Source organism: Sminthopsis crassicaudata, chromosome 4, assembly GCF_048593235.1.
Source record: "Sminthopsis crassicaudata isolate SCR6 chromosome 4, ASM4859323v1, whole genome shotgun sequence".
Lineage (NCBI taxonomy): Eukaryota > Metazoa > Chordata > Mammalia > Dasyuromorphia > Dasyuridae > Sminthopsis > Sminthopsis crassicaudata.
The window spans coordinates 438,342,480-438,360,545 of NC_133620.1; the positions used below are offsets into that span (position 1 = coordinate 438,342,480).

Here is an 18,066-nt window from a genome sequence, read left to right on the forward strand (position 1 = left end):
ATGTTAATGAGGTAAGATAAAAGATGTAGGAGACAAAAACTTTAAACTGACAATGAATTTGGAGAAAGAGAGAGAGAAAGAGAGAGAGAGAGAGAGAGAGAGAGAGAGAGAGAGAGAGAGAGAGAGAGAGAGAGAGAGAAGTTTTCTTAGAAAGCCACTCCAAAAGACTGCAGTGCCTCTGAGCATCTTTGAAGAAGCCTTAAGAACTGAAGGGAAGAAATGTTTATTTCTTCTGCTTCTCTTTCTTATGGATGTGAATTAGGATTACATGCATTGGTAGAAACTGTGAAGTCACTTTTTGCTTTGTGAAAAATCTCTGGACTATTTTTTATCTTTCATTAGATGTTTATTGAGAGCCTACATGTGTGTTGTGGATTGAGACTGAGGTAGACTTGCCACGAAGTGACACCACATAGAAATCTGAACTGTGTGCCTGATACTACACAGATGGCTGACTGGGTTCATCAGTTCCAGTGGTCCATAAAATATGCCAGCAGTATAAAAACAACACACTCTCCTTTTATGGAGTAACTATCATACAGACTTTTTTTTTTTTCTTTTGATTCAGCTTCTTGGTTTAAAAAAATTAGTATAAAGTGGCTATAATATTCTTGAAGAACATATAAGTTGACCCTCCAGTGTCTTCTTTAATGCTTAACCTTCAGAGAAAAGCTATTACATAAATTGAATGATTGAGTGAATGAACAATGTATTTATTAAGCACTTACTATGTTTAAAGAATAATGCTATGTGCTAAAAATAATCAAGGAAACAACTTGTAAAAAGTAGGAGCTTTTAATCTGAATATGTGGCATGGCACATAATAGGTGCTGCATAAATGTTTATCTCCTCACTGCTTCCACTCTTCTCTGGAAGAGGTCAGCACAAGAATATGTTCCTGATTATTCAAAATTACTTTTGTGAAATGAAACAGATGGAGATTTGTGGGGGGAAAACCCCAAACCTGCAGGATTATTTGAATCTTAACCCCAAAAAGAAGAAAAAAGAGAAAAAGAAAGGAAAATGAAGAAGGAAATAGCAGCAGCAACATAGCTTTTTGAATATTTAGCCATGCTTATTGCTTTAATTTCCTTTTCCTTTTTTTCTGATGGCAAAATTTTGTTTATGGGATTTGGGAAAATGATACTTATTTAAGGTCACAAAACATTGCTTCCTCATCTGAAGTCAGCAGGTAGGGATGGCCCAAGAAAAAAGTCATAAACAATACAGTTTTCTATGCCTGAGGTCAGCTCCCTCCATTAGGGATATTCATGATTATTTGATCAAAGTCTTATAAAAAACCTACTAATTTCTTGACTTCTTGGCACACTGGTTTGGCTAGTTCTCTGGCTTTTTCTGCCCCAACCTGTAAAACCTTTTTCAAGTGGTCTTTCTCCACCTTCAGTCTCTCAACCTCACTCTTAATTGGTGCAAATTTCTGAATAACAGCATCTGCCACCACATTTTTGTAGCGAGCAGTATCAAGGCCGGCACTCTGTTGGATCACTTCTTCTACCGTGAGGCCCGTCACTGCGGCGTGAATGTCCACTATATTGGAGACCCCCAACCGAGTAGATGGGTCGTAAGTCACCTCCGAAGTAAAGTCTGTGACAGCTTTACGGAACTTCATCACAATCTCCTCTGGGCTGTCTGTTATCCTAATGGTGGCTAGCTTGTCAGGGTCCGATTTTGACATTTTGGCCGAAGGATCACGGAGTGATTTTACTTTCTTCATAGAGGCTAAGAACAAGAACAAGAATTGTTAATTAGCTTTTTAAATAAGGGATGGTTATTGACCTAGCTACTGTGGTTCTCTTCCAGGAAGAATGCAACATAGAAGATGGAGAGAAAAACCCAATGTTTAGCACAGTGTAGGTACCTAATGAATGTCTGTTGGACGGAATGGAAACTTGTGTGCTTATTAATGACATTTCTGAAAGATTAATGATGATCATAGCAGTGAAAAGTGAAGCATTTCATAGATCATAATTTAACTTATTTGAATCTTTTAAAACATATGCTTTATGAATTTCCTTATTTCACATGCTACGGAACTACTGAACTATTTGGGTTGTTGTTTTGGTAGATTAATGAGCAGAGAAGCTTAAAAATAAAAATAGGTTTTATTCTAGTTTCAGTGGATTCTTCCCCCACTAATTGATAATATGTATGGTATATATTCAAGCAATTTTTAAAAAAAATTCAGAAATGACTTCTTTTTTCTTTGAACAGAAATATAATATTTGGCTTTATCTCACAAAATAGTGCTTCCTGTACAGTATGCTCTAAAGGAGCTCATTATTGCCTGGATAATATCTAGCAATTCTGTAATAATTCCCAAATATTAACTAGTAGAAAATTTTTTTAAAAATGCATAATTATTTGAAGAAGACTCAAATATAAGGAAAATCTCCCAACAATTATAGGATTACAGTACTTTTGAATGGGAAGAATTTTTTACTTGTTTTTCCTTCTTACATATCTAATCTTCTATCATTTTATTAATGGGGAAGAAGACCAAGAGAAGTTAAATTATTTGTCCAAGTTGACATAGCTAATTAGTAGCAAAAATGGGATCTGTAAGTAATCCAGCAGCTAGATGGCACAATGAATTGATACTCAGCCTGGCGTCAGGAAGTCTCATCTTCCTGAGTTCAAATCTAGCCTCAAACTCTTACTAGCTGAGTGACCATATGCAAATCACTTAATCTCAATTTCCTCATCTGCAAAATGAGCTTGGGAAAATAAAAAAGCAAACTACTCCAATATTTTTGCCAAGAAAATTCCAAATGGGGTCACAAAGAATTAGATACAACTAAAAACAACTTAATAATATAAACAACAACATCTTACTCTAAATCTGGAGGGTTTTTTTTTTTCTTTTTGTTATTTTTTTCTTTTCTTTTCTTTTCTTTTCTTTTCTTTTTTTTTTTTTTTTTTTTTTTTTTTTTTTTTTTTACTGTATTCTGCTATCCCATTTACTTTGGACTATTCAAAATTACATGGGCTGCCTTGAGAGAGGATCATCAAGAGCTGGCTAAACTATCGGTATTATATTTTTATGAACAGAGACAACTATACCATCAGTATTATAACTTCACAAATATTCTTTTAATTTATTTACTTCTTTGGGTTTCCAGTCTTCTTTTGGTTCTTATGACTATATGAAATTCAGACAACATTTTAAATCTATGTAGGTATTTCAAACTCTCATAATTTATTTTTTCCAATGGTACAATAGTACAACAATAGGTTGTACTATTCCTATAATAAAGAATGAGGCAGAGAAGAATAGGAAGAGGAAAACCAATTTTCCCACAAATCATTAACTGCCCATGGAAGACTATTCATTCAAAACAAGTATTTACTAAATACCTAATGTATGCTTGACATTGTGTTAAGCAAAGGAGAAAAAAAGACCAAAAAAAATTAATCCAAACCTCTCAGATGCTTAAGGAATAGACAGGGATAGCCATAGATTAGAGAGTGACTTACCAATCTGTGGCATATGAATATAATGAAATATTTTACAGTGAGAAATGATAAATATAAAGAATTTTGAAAAATGAGGATATTTGCACAAATGATATCCAGTGAAATAAAGAGAATTCCTCCCCCCCAAAATAAACAGACATAAAGCTTATGACAACATTAATGAAAAATTCACTAAAAGAAGCCAAACCCTGAATAATTGAAAAACCAATAATGATCTGGGGAAGTGATAATTTAATCTCAAATGCAATGGCAGAGAAAAAGAGGAGACTTCTAAGGCAGAAGTGACTCCTTCACTGTTATCAAGCTTTTTATGTCACTGCCTTTGTTTCTTAAAGGGAAAGTTCAGCTGGATCCAAGAGGGAAAATATTTCTAGATATCTCTCTCTTTCTCCCCATTTCACTCAAGCATATTCTAAGTTGAAACTGTCACCAAACTTTTACCTTCTTAGTTCCCAAATTTAATCAGCATGACTTCAAGTATAGATTGGCATCTTCAAATCAACCACAATCTAATAATCATACACCCACTACTTACTTAAAAGGGATTTGGGTACCGGAAAGAACTCCCCATACTTCTTGTTAAAATGTTGTGCTAGATCTCGGACCAGTTCCATATGTTTGATTTGATCTTCCCCAACAGGGACGTGTGTGGACCTTTTAATAAAAGACAGAAAGTCTCAGAGAAGCTTTTTGGTCACGTTAAAATAACTGCTGTGGCTAATTTCACTATTAGTACTCACAAATGTTTGTCAACAACAGAGCAGGAGTGGAAACCCAAACTAGTTCTGCATGCTACAGATGACAAAGAGATTGTTGCCCAATCAAATTTTGTGGGTTTTTGTTTGTTTTTCCTAGATCAATAAAGTACAGAATACCAAGCAATTGCCTGTTTCTAAGGAGATAAAAGGTACCTAAAGTAGCCTATGCTCTATATTAAGGTGTCAGAGTCATAATTTAAATCTATACCTCCCATATATCTTTTTTTTAAATTAATTTTATAATTATAACATTTTTTGACAGTACATATGCATAGGTAATTTTTTTTTTTTAACAACATTATCCCTTGTACTCCCTTCCATTCCAAATTTTTCCCCTCCTTCCCTCCACCCCCTCCCCTAGATGGCAGGCATTCCCATACATATTAAATATCTTATAGTATATCCTGGGTACAACATATATGTGCAGAACCGAATTTTGTTGTTGTTGTTGCAAAGGAAGAATTGGATTCGGAAGGTAAAAATAACCTGGGGAGAAAAACAAAAAAAATGCTCACAGTTTACACTCATTTCCCAATGTTCCTTCTCTGGGTGTAGCTGATTCTGTCCATCATTGATCAATTGGAATTGGATTAGCTCTTCTCTATGTTGAAGATATCCACTTCCATCAGAATACATCCTCATACAGTATCATTGTTGAAGTGTATAATGATCCCCTAGTTCTGCTCGTTTCACTCAGCATCAGTTGATGTAAGTCTCTCCAAACCTCTCTGTATTCATCCTGCTGGTCATTTCTTACAGAGCAATAATATTCCATAACATTCATATACCATAATTTACCCAACCATTCTCCAATGGATGGGCATCCATTCATTTTCCAGGTTCTAGCCACTACAAAAAGGGCTGCCACAAACATTTTGGCACATACAGGTCCCTTTCCTTTCTTTAGTATTTCCTTGGGATATAAGCCCAATAGTAGCATTGCTGGATCAAAAGGTATGCACAGTTTGATAACTTTTTGCCTTCCATATATCTTTATCACCCCTACTCTGAATGTCTGAGCCCCTGTATTCATTTTTGTCTCTAAATTTTCACACAATCTTGAAAGGCTCAGAGAAATGCAGACACTATGATTATATAGAAACTATAATATATATGTATATATACATATATACATATATATGTATATATACACACACACACACACACATATATATATATATATATATATATTTCAAAACATTGCTTTTTAAAAGCTTACTTTTTTTAAACTATTATGTTTTATAGTCACATGTAGTTTTCTACTTGTTTTCTTGCTTATACTATGTTTTGTATTTATTCTTTGTATAACTTAATTTTTAAAAAGTTACTCTGGTCTTATATGGGCCCAAGGTACATTTTTAAAAACTAAATTTCTAAATAGTGGCAAATTTTTATCTCTTGAGAACGGATTTAATTTTTGTAAAACTGAAAGTCATTTAGAATTAAACCTGAACAAAAAGATAAATGATGAGGCTGGATAATCCCGTTTGGGTCAAAAACCAGGTAGAATTATCAATGTATGTTAAAGGAAGGGTCTCTAAAGCCCCCTTTTAAGAGTAGGTACAAACCTATTGTGAGAAATGCTACATTCCTGGAAGGAATTTCTAGTCTCCTAAGGTATTTGCTTTGGTAGAGACAGAACTCATTTTAAATGCATGTATTTTTAAATGTTTGATTTAAAAGGGGGAGAGCACATCATTGTCTCACAGTTGTACAGTATGATTAGTGAATAGAGCACTGGACTTGTAGTCCTGGAAGATAGATTTATGTCTCTCTTCAGATACTGTGTGGATAAGTCACCTAACTTTTGCGGGCCTTATGTAGAAAATGATAGCCTGCAATATTACTTTCAGTTCATTTAGAGGTAAGACCTTATGGTCTTAAATATTACAAATACTTAACTGCTCATTCCACAAAGTGGTGGAGGCTTTCTTTACTTCCTCTTGATATCCCTCATTCTTGTTTATATGACCAGCTTATTTTCTTTTCCTATCATACATTTCCCTTGTGACATCTTCAAAATTCTTTAATAGTTTTATATTGCAACCTATTATAACCACCACATACTTCTCTATCATTCTCTGTGAGACAAACATTTTCATTTAGTCAGAAAATGTATTCTATATCTCACAGCCACAAGTAATACTGGCAGAATGTTGGTATTCACAAATTGGGTCTTTGTATCTGGAGTCATTAAAAAGGGACTTTCAATTTCCTAAGGCAATAAAACCTATTCCCTGCTTTCTGTTTACTCTAGGTCCAAAAAGTTAGCCATTTACACTCTGTTTCAAAGATAGACAGACAGACAGACAGACAGACACACACACACACACACACACACACACACACACACACACACAGGCAAGCTCTTTAAGTTGCTCCTACAATTGCATCTTACAGGTAGGACAATAATCTTTCTTCATCCATTTGGTCTTTCCTATGAGCCCAAGTCACTCTAAATTCCTTTGAATTGCTATGTATCTATTCTAGGAAGCTTTGTTACATTCTTGGATTAAATGCAAACTTAACTGTCACAATGTCATTCACAAGCAAGAGCATCTGGAAGATTGGATGGGGGCTCCCTTTTTGACTTAAAATCTGTGCTGGATTTCATCCAGACAGGGGCAAACACCTCTAGTGAACATGTCTCCTTGTTTTATGCCTTGCCTGATATTTAGCAGCCAAGGATAGTTGAAGAAAGTTAGCTCTGTTGTATTATTCAAGGAACCTTGAATGATTTTGATGTATAGATGAAAGATACCTTAGAAGAGAAACTTTAAGGATCATTTTCCACCCTCTCATAACTAACAAACAATAAGTACCATGTGATCTTATATTATCTACATCTTTCAGTGAATTATAAAAGGTAAAAATTAGTTCCATAAGAGAATGGAGTTTGTGAAAGTATTCCCAACTAATAACGCCACCAGGAATGCCATTGATTAATATGTAAATGAGTTTCATAAATATTTGTATAGATTAAAAAGTAAGCTTACAGTTTGGTAGCAATTATGTTTTCTCAGTTGTCCCTTTCCAATATTTATAGTCTAAGTTTTTCCCCCCATTCCTTTGGTATCTTCTCAGATATCTTTTAAGAAAATTCCTCAGTGGTTATCTTTAACAAAGAGAAGATCTAACTCAGATCCAATTGATCAATGATGGACAGAATCAGCTACACCCAAAGAAGGAACATTGGGAAATGAGTGTAAACTGTTTGCATTTTTGTTTTTCTTCCAAGGTTATTTTTACCTTCTGAATCCAATTCTTCCTGTGCAACAAAAAAATTCGGTTCTGCACACATATATTGTATCTAGGATATACTATAAGATATTTAACATGTATGGGACTGCCTGCCATCTAGGGGAGAGGATGGAAGGAAGGAGGGGAATATTCGGAACAGAAGTGAGTGCAAGGGACAATGTTGTAAAAAAATTAGCCATGCATATATACTGTCAAAAAAAAGTTATAATTATAAAATTTTAAAAATAAATAAATAAATAATAGATATCTCCCCCCAAAAAATTTCCTCAATATTCTTATAATTGTCACTTCAACACAAATCTTCTCTATGCTGCTTTTCACATCTTTGTTCTTTTTAATATAATTTCTATGTCACATTAATCTATCTGGGGTTTGTACTAGAATTGAAGTGCTTCCACTAATCCTAAGGCAAAAAAAGAAAAAAAAAATAGTTGGATGTTAAAATCTTTGCAGATATTTTCCATTTTCTTCTGTTTGATGTGCTTCCATTTTTATTCTTCAATACCAGCAGGGTGAATTCGCTAAGTTTGATCTGTAGTGTTTCTTATACTGGATGTCCCTATGCGTGGAATGCTCTCCCTCTTCCCTTCCTCATAGAAATCAGTCTCTTCTTTCACAATGCATTCCCAACTGTTAGTATCTTCCCTTTCAAAACACCTTGTATTTAACTACTTTATATTTATTCTCTTCATACTTTTTGTATACATAATAAGATATATCTTTGTTGCCTTCACTGTTAGAATGTAAACTTGTAAGTAGTAATTGTTTCGTTCACTATGCTTGTATCCCTGACAATACAGGTCCTGGAGGATTTTCTCAGTTGCTTAGAAAATACTTGATTAAGGGATTGATCCTTTGAAACTTTTTTTACATTGGTTTTACTCTCTCCTGTTTATCTCCGATTAACAAGATAATGCCAATTATATTATTTATTATCCTTTTTTATAATATCTTACAAATGAGGTTATACTCTGATTAGTGCTGCCTTTGTTTAATAATTTTATATATTTTGTTTGTTAATCTTCTGTACAATGTTATACTTTGCAATACTGTCATTTCTGTTGTCTACTGCCTGTTTTTCACTAATGATTGCTGGTTTAAATAATTCAGGATTGAGCTATTGTAACTGTATTCCATAGCAACTGTTTCATCTCTGTTCTCTCTTCTTCCTTTTTCTTCTCTTCTTTCTTCTTGCTCATTCTCATCTTTGTTATGACATCTGGTAGTCTGACAATACACAGGCTGCTAATTCCAGGATGTTTTTCATATCAATAATCTTTCCTGTCTGAAAAAATATGATCAAATGTATTTTTTTTTTTTTTTGGTGATGCTATTTGTTGCTTTCCATGTCTATCATCTACCAGTTCTTTTCTTGAAGAAAATGTTTATGATGCGGCCATCAGCATTTTGGGTAGCTTATAAGTATTTGGCTTCTTATATATATCTTATCATCCTTACTTATTCTAACCTTTGCTTTGAAGTTATGAATATTAAATTTTATACTGATTTAATTTGAGGGGCTAAAGTTAAAAGTTTCAGAAAACTTCTCTATTTCCTCCCCTGCAATCAATGTTGGTATAGTGCAATTATTTACATGTTGGTCTTTCTGCAAATATTTATCATGAGTACTATAATATGACATCCCATAAAACAATGTTTCCTGTTGCCTTTGGATACAAGAGAAAACTAACTCTGGAAGTTACTTTTTCTTTCTTCCTTTTTTTTTTTTTTTTTTTTTTTTTTTTAAGTCCCCCAAGGAATATCTGTGACTTGTTTTTCCTTTTAAAAATACATACACAAAGCATAAGAGATATAATTATCAGAGCCATGTTTATTGTTGTGTCCTGGACAGTTCTGAGTTGAACTAGGGATGTTGCACAATAAGTGTTAAGTACTAAAAATATTCCTTATTATTTTATTTTCTCATGTCTAGTCCCCTGTTTATGATCCCAAGTGCTCTTCTGGCACTCCCCATTTTGCAATCATTTCTAGTTTTTGACCAGACTTGACTACTCCTCTCGGTAATTACAGTAAAATTGACATTCAGAGGTCAGCATGAACTCCCCCAATTCCAAATTAGTCTGCAGGGCAGGTTAAAAAGCAATTGCAGTAGCTCATAGGAAATCACAATGGCCTGCAACTAACACAGAAGAAACAATGACCATAATCAATGCACTTTAAACACATCACAATGAATATTTCCACATGTCAAAATGGTTCCAGATTCACAAAGCAACCAACTAAACAGAAAACACATTTAACTTTTATAATAACTCTCTGGGTATCTTTGCTTGGTATCTGTTTCTTGCCTCTTTTCTCACTATTTTTTTTTTTTTTTGGCTTTTGTTTTTTAAAGGAAAAAAAATAACAAGTAATCTTTTTCACCCGGTCCTGTTACACATCATGGCCATTTCATCCTGTGTTAGTCTTTTTTTTCCCTCTCTGACCTTTTCTCCCCTGCTTCTGGTATTCTTTTTACCTCCTACAATGGATGTTGGCCCTCACTTCTTGCCCACTGCTTTTACACTTTAACGTTATTTCAGTCTGTGTTTAATTTCACAGTTGTGCAGCTCACCGTTTACATTTTCAAGCTTTCTCCTCCAGCTCTTCCTTTCACCTCACATGTTTTGGCTTTATTCATTATTCATGTGTATTATTACACCTTAGGGTGTAATGACATCTGTCCTTTTATTTTTTCCTCCTCTATTTCTTTCACTCATCCTAATTAGGTTTTTAAAAATGTACCATAAAATAAACATTTCCTTATTGGGCTGTGTGACTGTAGGCAAGTCACAGTGCTCTGGGGCTTTAAATTTCAGAAAAGGTACTGCCCTGTGCTAGTCAAGGAAGTTTCCTTCCCTGGGAGTTCCCTATGTCAATGAAATCATCACTTCGGTTTTTATTCCTCTTTTAACTCATTTCACATTCACTGTACTACTTCGACCCAGAAAGCTCATCACTGAGAAAACCTCTTTTTGTTCTGCAAGAGGCCATCAGTCCTGGTAGTCACAGCTCATCACTTTCCTCCAAGCCTCTGACTGTAGCCTGGACCATGAGCTCCAAAAGTCCACCAAAAGAGGGGATTCACAATTACCTCGGTCCCCACCCTTCTATGGGTCTTCTCTGACATGTTCCCTCCACCTTCCTTTTTGTGTGCTGTTTTTCCTCAACAGATTGGAAGCAGGGTCTATGTCTATGTCTGTTTCTATATCTAACACTTAGGCTACTTGGTGGTGCAATGAATAGAGTGCTAGGTCTGAAGCCAGAAAGACTCCTTTTCCTGAGTTCAAATCCAGCCTTAGTCACTTGCTGTGTGACTCTGGGCAAGTCACTTCACCCTGTTTGCCCCAGTTTCCTCATCTGTAAAATGAGTTGGAGAAGGAAATAGCAAACCACTTCAGTACTGAAAACCCCAAATGGGGTCACAGAGCATTGGACACAACTCAACAACAATAACAACACATTCTTAGGACAGTACATGTAGCAGGCACTTAATAAATATTCACTGACTATTCTAGTTTCTCTTTGATCTCTAGCTTTTGTAACTTAATGACTTTAAATTATTTTTAAGCTCACTTTGGATTCTATAGCCTTGCACATCAGAGCCAATAGAAGATGAATAAGGGGAAAAAGCCTTCTCATCCATCACCCAGACTGCTTATGAGCCTTTGCTCTTTCCAATTCTTCAATTACTTTTTCAAACTTTGTCCTACTCTTCTTTGGCTATAAAAACATTTTCTCACAAAAAAGTTGGTACTTTTCTCAAATGAAAACTTCTTCTAAGAGCAATAATATTTATTAGAAGAGCATGATCTGATGAAGCTAATCAAGGCCCTTCTAATTTGGTGTCATTTAAGCTACTCAATCATAGCTCCAAAGCTTGTTAAAATCTGTTTCTTTACTGTCTTTGACTTTAGCTGATAATGTTTCCTCTTTTCTAGTTTCCCTACATACTATATTCCTCCTTCTCCAGTTAGCCAATATCACCCATTTTTCAACACCATGAATGAGTCTTTTCTTCTTCATAAATTCATCCAGAACTACTCCAGTCCACTGACTTTTCTTTTCCCTAAATTCTTGTAGTATCAAAAAAGCAGATAGAATTTTCTGTTTTATAATCTTATTTTCTTGATAGTTTGTTTTTATATCATCTTGCTTTCTAAATATAGCTCTACTCTTATAAAGATAAGATAAATCAATGGTCTACCCATATACCTGCAACAAGCTGAGCAAAAAGCATTTTTCATTCATTTTGTTTCCTAGTATGTAGATGATTAAACCAATCTTTTCCCCAAGATACAGCTCAAATTCCACTTTCTATCTGAAGTTTTTCCCGAACTTTTCAATAGCTATTGATTTCCCTCCTAATCATCTTTTATTTATTTATTCTGTACATATTTATTCTACGTATACTTCTACAGAACCTGTTGTCTTCTCCTATAGAACATAAGTTTGAGAATCAAGATGATTTTTTTTTTGTGTGTGTGTTTGTATCCTTAGTTTTGAGCACAATGCCTGAGCATGTTGATTAACTGACAAACAGTGATGGTTCTTAAATCAGAAGACCTGGGTTCAAATTCCACAATCATTGCCTACTACTGAATGGCATTGGGAAAATGATTTTCTCTCACTGGCATCCCCTAATTTGTGGAATGTAGTGAGTACACTAGATTGATCTCTGAACAATTCTGTACCCATGACCCTGTCAATTAGTATGACTTGAGCTAAGAATAACTTCTGCATTTTGATACACAACAAAACATTATTTTAAAATGTAAAAACAAATAGGTAATAGGCCAGCTTTGGCCCTAAAGATCATGGTTTGCTAATCCCTGCTATAAAATCTCAATAAATGCCTTGATAATATTCATTAACCTCATTTCAGTGTGAAGACAAGCAGAGAAGACAGAGATCTACCTTGGGAGGAAAAAAAGAAGGATTAAGAAATGAAGGAGTGCAAAGGCTTACAGATTACTTACAAACATCAGACTTGCAAATGATGAATACTTTAAGAAGGATGTCAAAAGATGGTGAACATGGTAAATACCAAAACAATGCCATCCAAATTAAAAGTGACTTGAATGAGACTTGAAGCCATTTTGGCCTTCACTAATCATGTTTTGGTATAAGAAATGGGTTGGCTTCTTCCAGTTCTAACAAGAATTTCTCAATTATGAGGTCAGGTAGCAATGGGAAGACTAGGTAATTAGGAGGATGAGACAACTTCTCTGGGGAAATGAAATACATTTACATTTATATATTGACAATTACTTTTTATGCCTTTGTATCTGAAAATTACATATATAAGAATCAAGTGTTTTTAGTTCTTCAAACATGAATCAGGCCAATGAAAGCCAGTACAAATGCCTTCCCTAGTCATAATAATTTCCTCATGCATGCCTTTTTAGAGGGGGTGGAAGGCATTTTTTATTTTATTTTGAAAAGGAAAAGGTTTAAATAACAAAGTGTGTCCAGGATCAGGAGATTAAAAGGAAAAAATTAAGTTTGGGGCACCTAGATGGCATAGTGGATAGAGCACTAGCTTTGGAATCAGGATTTGCGTTCAAATCTGACCTCACACACTTCTTGGTTGTGTGATCTTGGGCAAGTCACTTAACCCCAATTGACTCAGGGAAAAAAAAAAAAAAAAGATTGAAAGAAGCTTAAATTTGAGTAGGGGAAAAGAGAGTAGTTTATTCTGTCTTTAAAACCAGGTACTTACTTAAATGGCAAGTCGCTTATGCCCTCTGAAACTTATTTTTTTTCTACAAACTAAGAGGTTGGATTGGTTGGATCCTTATAGATCTCAATCTTTCCCCTCCACACTCTCTTTCTTGTTCATCAATGTCAATAAATGTACCACTGTTCATCCACTTATGAGATGGTTTGTGGGGGAGGGGGGGGCAGGGAACAGAGAAAAGAAAGGTAGGAATGGCAGAATACTTACTGGACTGGTGTCAGCCTTAGCGTTCAGTCCCGGGCTAACTCCATGGGCTCTGTCACCTGCCTAAATCAAGCCCAGGTGTCAGGCCAGAACTGCAATAGTCCTGACCTGGCCTTCAAGTAATCCTGAGTCATTTCTGTGTTCTGGACAGACTGCATAGATTAGGGAGCTTGGAAGGGCCATATATAGCCAGCTACTTAGGCCAGCCTTCTCATTTTGTAGATGAGGAAGTGAATGCCCACAAAGATTAAGCTTTTTGTCCAAGGCCTCTCAGAGAGTAAGCTATAGATTTAAGCCAAGATCTTCTTCCAAAATTTCATTTTTCTACAACTAACTTCACTAGGTCAAAGGATCTACTGAAGGAATAGGCTGATTCATGGTGTTCACCATGAGACAGGAAATACAGAACAATTTTCTAATGGGAAGGAGATGGTCTCCTATGCAGGCCAGGTCTATCCCCAAGGATGATGTTTTAGTACGCATCATATAAAATATTTTCAGCTTCACGGTTGAGGTAGCTAAGGGACTTAACTTTCTCTCTCCTTTTACAAAGAGGGAAATTATAGGACAGAAAAGAAATCTTACTGACTTATCTAATACTCAAATAACTGGTCAGATTACTGAAAAGAAAGGACAACTCACAACAGATAAGAAACACTTGGGAAATCCTGCTACCGGGTAAAGAACAGGGATAACATTTTATCTTGTACGCAAGTTGTTTTTTCAATGTTCCCAAGAACGTGAGCTCCTTGAGGGCAGCTATTTGATTTTTGCCTTTCTTTTTATTCCCAGGGCTTAGCACAGTGCCTGACACATAATGAGGGCTTGTTGATAACAAGGGATTACGAAGAAATACCACATGTTTCTCATGACAAAATCCCTCCTGTGAGAATTCTGCTTGTCTTTGGAGGCTGAAAGATGGAATCGTTATTGGCAAGTGACATTAATACCTGGGGGACAGAAGTGTAACTTTAGGGCCTGGCAAGGATGGATATCTGCATAATAAGACAGTATGAGCTTACCCAACCATGTCTATAGTAAATCATAACCAGATGTGGCAACATCTGTTACAATTTTTTTTAAGAAAGGGGAGGGGCATATTCACTCCATGGAGAAAGACTGGCCAGACTATGAAATTCCAGGTAGCTGATTCTCATCAGTCTTGCTGAGATCCTTCCTCCTTCCTTACTGTTAATTAATTAATTACCCATGGTGTCTGTGCATGTGTGCAGGCTCTTTCCTAAGCTCTTCTTCTCGCTCCCTTCAAGGCTCAGCCCAGCCTCCATCTCTTCCAAGTGGGATTTCCCGACTTCCTGAGTTATTAGTGTTCTTCCTGACTCCCCTCACTACATATTTGTTTTGCATATATAGCTTGTATTTACTTATCTGAATGATTTTAAGCCAATAGTAAACCACATATTCATTCTCATCTTTGTATCCCCAGGATGAAAAGGGCCTTGAAGCACTTGGCACATGGGCACTGAAGAAATACCTGTGGGTAGATTATTCTGTACAGTTTGGTGCTTGATTATATTTTATTGAATGCTTAACATAAATTGCCTGGATGGTTCCTACTTGTTTCACATATGCCCAACTAAATTCTTTATGGACAGTGCCCCAGAATGAAAGAGTAGAAATCCAGATTCTACCCCTAGTTAGGTAAAGGACAGAGGAAGGAGGAGAAGCAGAATAAATCTGACCTCTAAAGAGGATTCTTTCTGGCTTTTAAATTCTGTGTGTGCAGCTTTTGGTACATCAACAGGACTTGACATAACATCAGGAACATAACAGATATTTGATAACCAGTATGAACCAGTATGGTCATTCTAGTTGATAATGATAGCCATCAAAGCTATTGTACTTCCATATTCTAAGAACTAAAACTGTCCCCTGTTGTTTCTAATGGCCACTCCAAAAGACATGAAATATAAAGTATTATTTACTTTAGTATTCCTACTTGGAAAATGGTTAAGATTTCATTCTACATGGCTAAGACAACAATGGACTCAAGATTAAAAATTATGAACAGTATTGCTTTTTATTTCTATATTAATGTTGACTCAGAGCTTTTTAAATAAGCATTAATTTATTTTTTGGAACCCCAACCATGTGAAGAGAGTATCAAGCAATGTGGGAAGATTTTTAGTTGAGGAAACTGAGGCACAAAAAATATAATCATTTATTCAAGGCCATATAGAGAACCTATGTCAATAAATTTTTATTAATAGTGGTGACTGAACAATTAGTGAGGCAGTCAGGTGCATAAAGGATAAAGCACCAGATGTGGTATTAGGAAAATCTAAGTTCAAATCTCAATCTAGACACTTATTAGTTATGTGATTCCAGGAAAGTTATCTAATCACTATCTTGGTTTACCATAGTGTTACCATCTTTCAAAATTGAGGATCAAATAAGATACTATTTGTAAAGGGCTTTACAACCTTTAAAACATTACATAAATATGATCTACTTAATATTACTAATGCATGGAAATTAGACTAAGACAGCTCAATTTATTTCATGTCCAGGATTGATTATTCTCTAATTTAATTTCCACTAATTCAAAATGAATACAAACTAATGCTTAAATGAAAAATTATTCAAGTTTCTAATCCCTTTTAGCATTTTGTCCCATTAAAGTGCAGGTCCATTCTCATTTATTAGGAAAAAATCCATCAAACCCTTTTACTTCTTATAAGTTGCTGAAAGAATAGACAAGATTATATGATCCAATTTTTCAACCCTTACTTGTATAGCAGAATGTCCGCAGCTTGAAGTACTGGGTATGTGAAGAGACCCACTGTCCCCTCTTGTTTCAGGTTAGCATTCTTAGTCTGAGCAGGCACAAAAGGGGAAAAAAATTCAAATATATTAACCATTGACATTTCCAAGCCCAGGAAAACAGCACAGAAAAGAGGAAAGAGGATAAGATTAAAGAGACTTGGGTTCTATCCCCCAACTCTGTCATGCATTTTCCATGTGACACACAATTGTATAAACAAACATATAGAGCCTTTTATAAAGGATGTAGGGGAGGACATAGATAAGACCTACAGAAGATGTACCATCTCTCCCATCAAAGAAAGCTGCCATGTTGACAGGATCCCAAACATACTAATATGTGTGTGTGTGTGTATTTTTAAGACAAAATTATTTTTTATTAAGACTGTCATATCAAATCATATAATAGAAATCAATAAACAAGTTCAAGACAGCTAAATATTTTCAACTAAAGGAAATTTTAAATCTCTGAATTATACATTATTATCTCAATTTTACTTTTTTTTTTTTAAATTGTAGCTTTTTATTTTCAAAATATATACATGTATGGGGCAGCTAGGTAGCGCAGTGGATAAAGCACCAGCCCTGAAGTCAGGAGGACCTGAGTTCAAATCTGACCTCAGACACTTCACACTTTCTAGCTCTGTGACCCTGGGCAAGTCACTTAACCCCAATTGCCTCAGGGAAAAAAAATACACACACACACAATTTTTGACATTCACCCCTACAAAACCCTGTATTCTAATTTTCCCCTTCCTTTCCCCCTACTCCCTCACCCCATAGGCAAGTGAACCAATATATGTTAAACATGTGCAATTCCTCTATACATATTTCCACAAATATCATGCTGTGCAAGAAAAATCATATGAAAAGGAAAAAAAAAAGTAAGCCAACAAAAACAAAAAGAGTGAAAATACTATGTTGGACACACTAATATATATTGAAGGAGAAATGGCTTATGGGATAATGCACTGAGTGATGGTAAGGGCTGATGAAGAATACTTTCTCTTCATACTGAAGAGTGAAGAAGTGAATGCTATCCCAGAATTATAGAGGAAGAAAGTGCTCTGCTTTGAGATGATGAGAACCATGTTGAACTTCAGGGCTTCAGAAAGCCACCATTTTGTTTCTACCCAAGAAGATGGAAAGAATTGGTAACATTGCCTCTTAATTAAGCACTAGAACTTCAACATATTATTGTTTTTCTCTATGTGGATCCTACTTGGAGGCATTGATTTCAGAGGAAAGCATGGCAGTTCTGGAAGCTTGCAAGGTGGAAAGATGCCTCAAATGGGATCTGTGTTGACATAGTTGTAGACTAATTTTAGGCTATCATATTGCAAAAATAAATGGAAGAAAAGTGCTGTGAATTATCCCAACTTAACTTATTTAGTTGAGCTTCCTTGAGCCTTTATTTTACTGTGGATTTGAACTATTGCCTGGACTCATGTTGTTTAAATGTTACACAAAAATGTTATTTCCCTTCTCCCCACAATGAACACATTCTTGCCTAACCATCAATTAGTTCTGGTGGGGATGGAACACAGATTCCAAGGGCAATGGATCCAGACTGTTAATCATAATAGGGAAGGTTCAAGGTCATTAGCAACTTAAACAAAAAGCAGATTCTAGGTCATCCATTCTGAGATATAGAGGAAGAAAAACCATAGATTCACAGAATTTTGAAGCTTAAAGGACCTTGAGATTCTAACCACGTTATTTAAACTGTGGTCTAAAGACATTAGTTCACATGCCACTTACTAATTTGCCAAAGTTAGCACAGCTAATTAGATGAGCTAAAAGCTAAGACTCTTGTGATATGGTAAG

At 35.3% G+C, this 18,066-nt stretch overlaps 1 protein-coding gene across 2 annotated transcripts in view; it reads right to left on the bottom strand.

The window, feature by feature from the left end:
• Window positions 1-324: 324 nt before the first annotated feature.
• The window catches only part of WARS2 (tryptophanyl tRNA synthetase 2, mitochondrial), a 63,674-nt gene continuing 45,932 nt past the window's right edge, over window positions 325-18,066 (bottom strand). For both annotated transcript variants that reach the window (XM_074263232.1, XM_074263233.1), the window contains exons 4-6: window positions 16,207-16,292; window positions 4,031-4,149; window positions 325-1,740 (exon numbers count right to left, since the gene is read on the bottom strand). In XM_074263232.1, coding sequence (XP_074119333.1) covers window positions 1,292-1,740; window positions 4,031-4,149; window positions 16,207-16,292 — 654 coding nt within the window. In that variant the 3' untranslated portion in view covers window positions 325-1,291. The remainder of the gene's footprint in view (window positions 1,741-4,030; window positions 4,150-16,206; window positions 16,293-18,066) is intronic.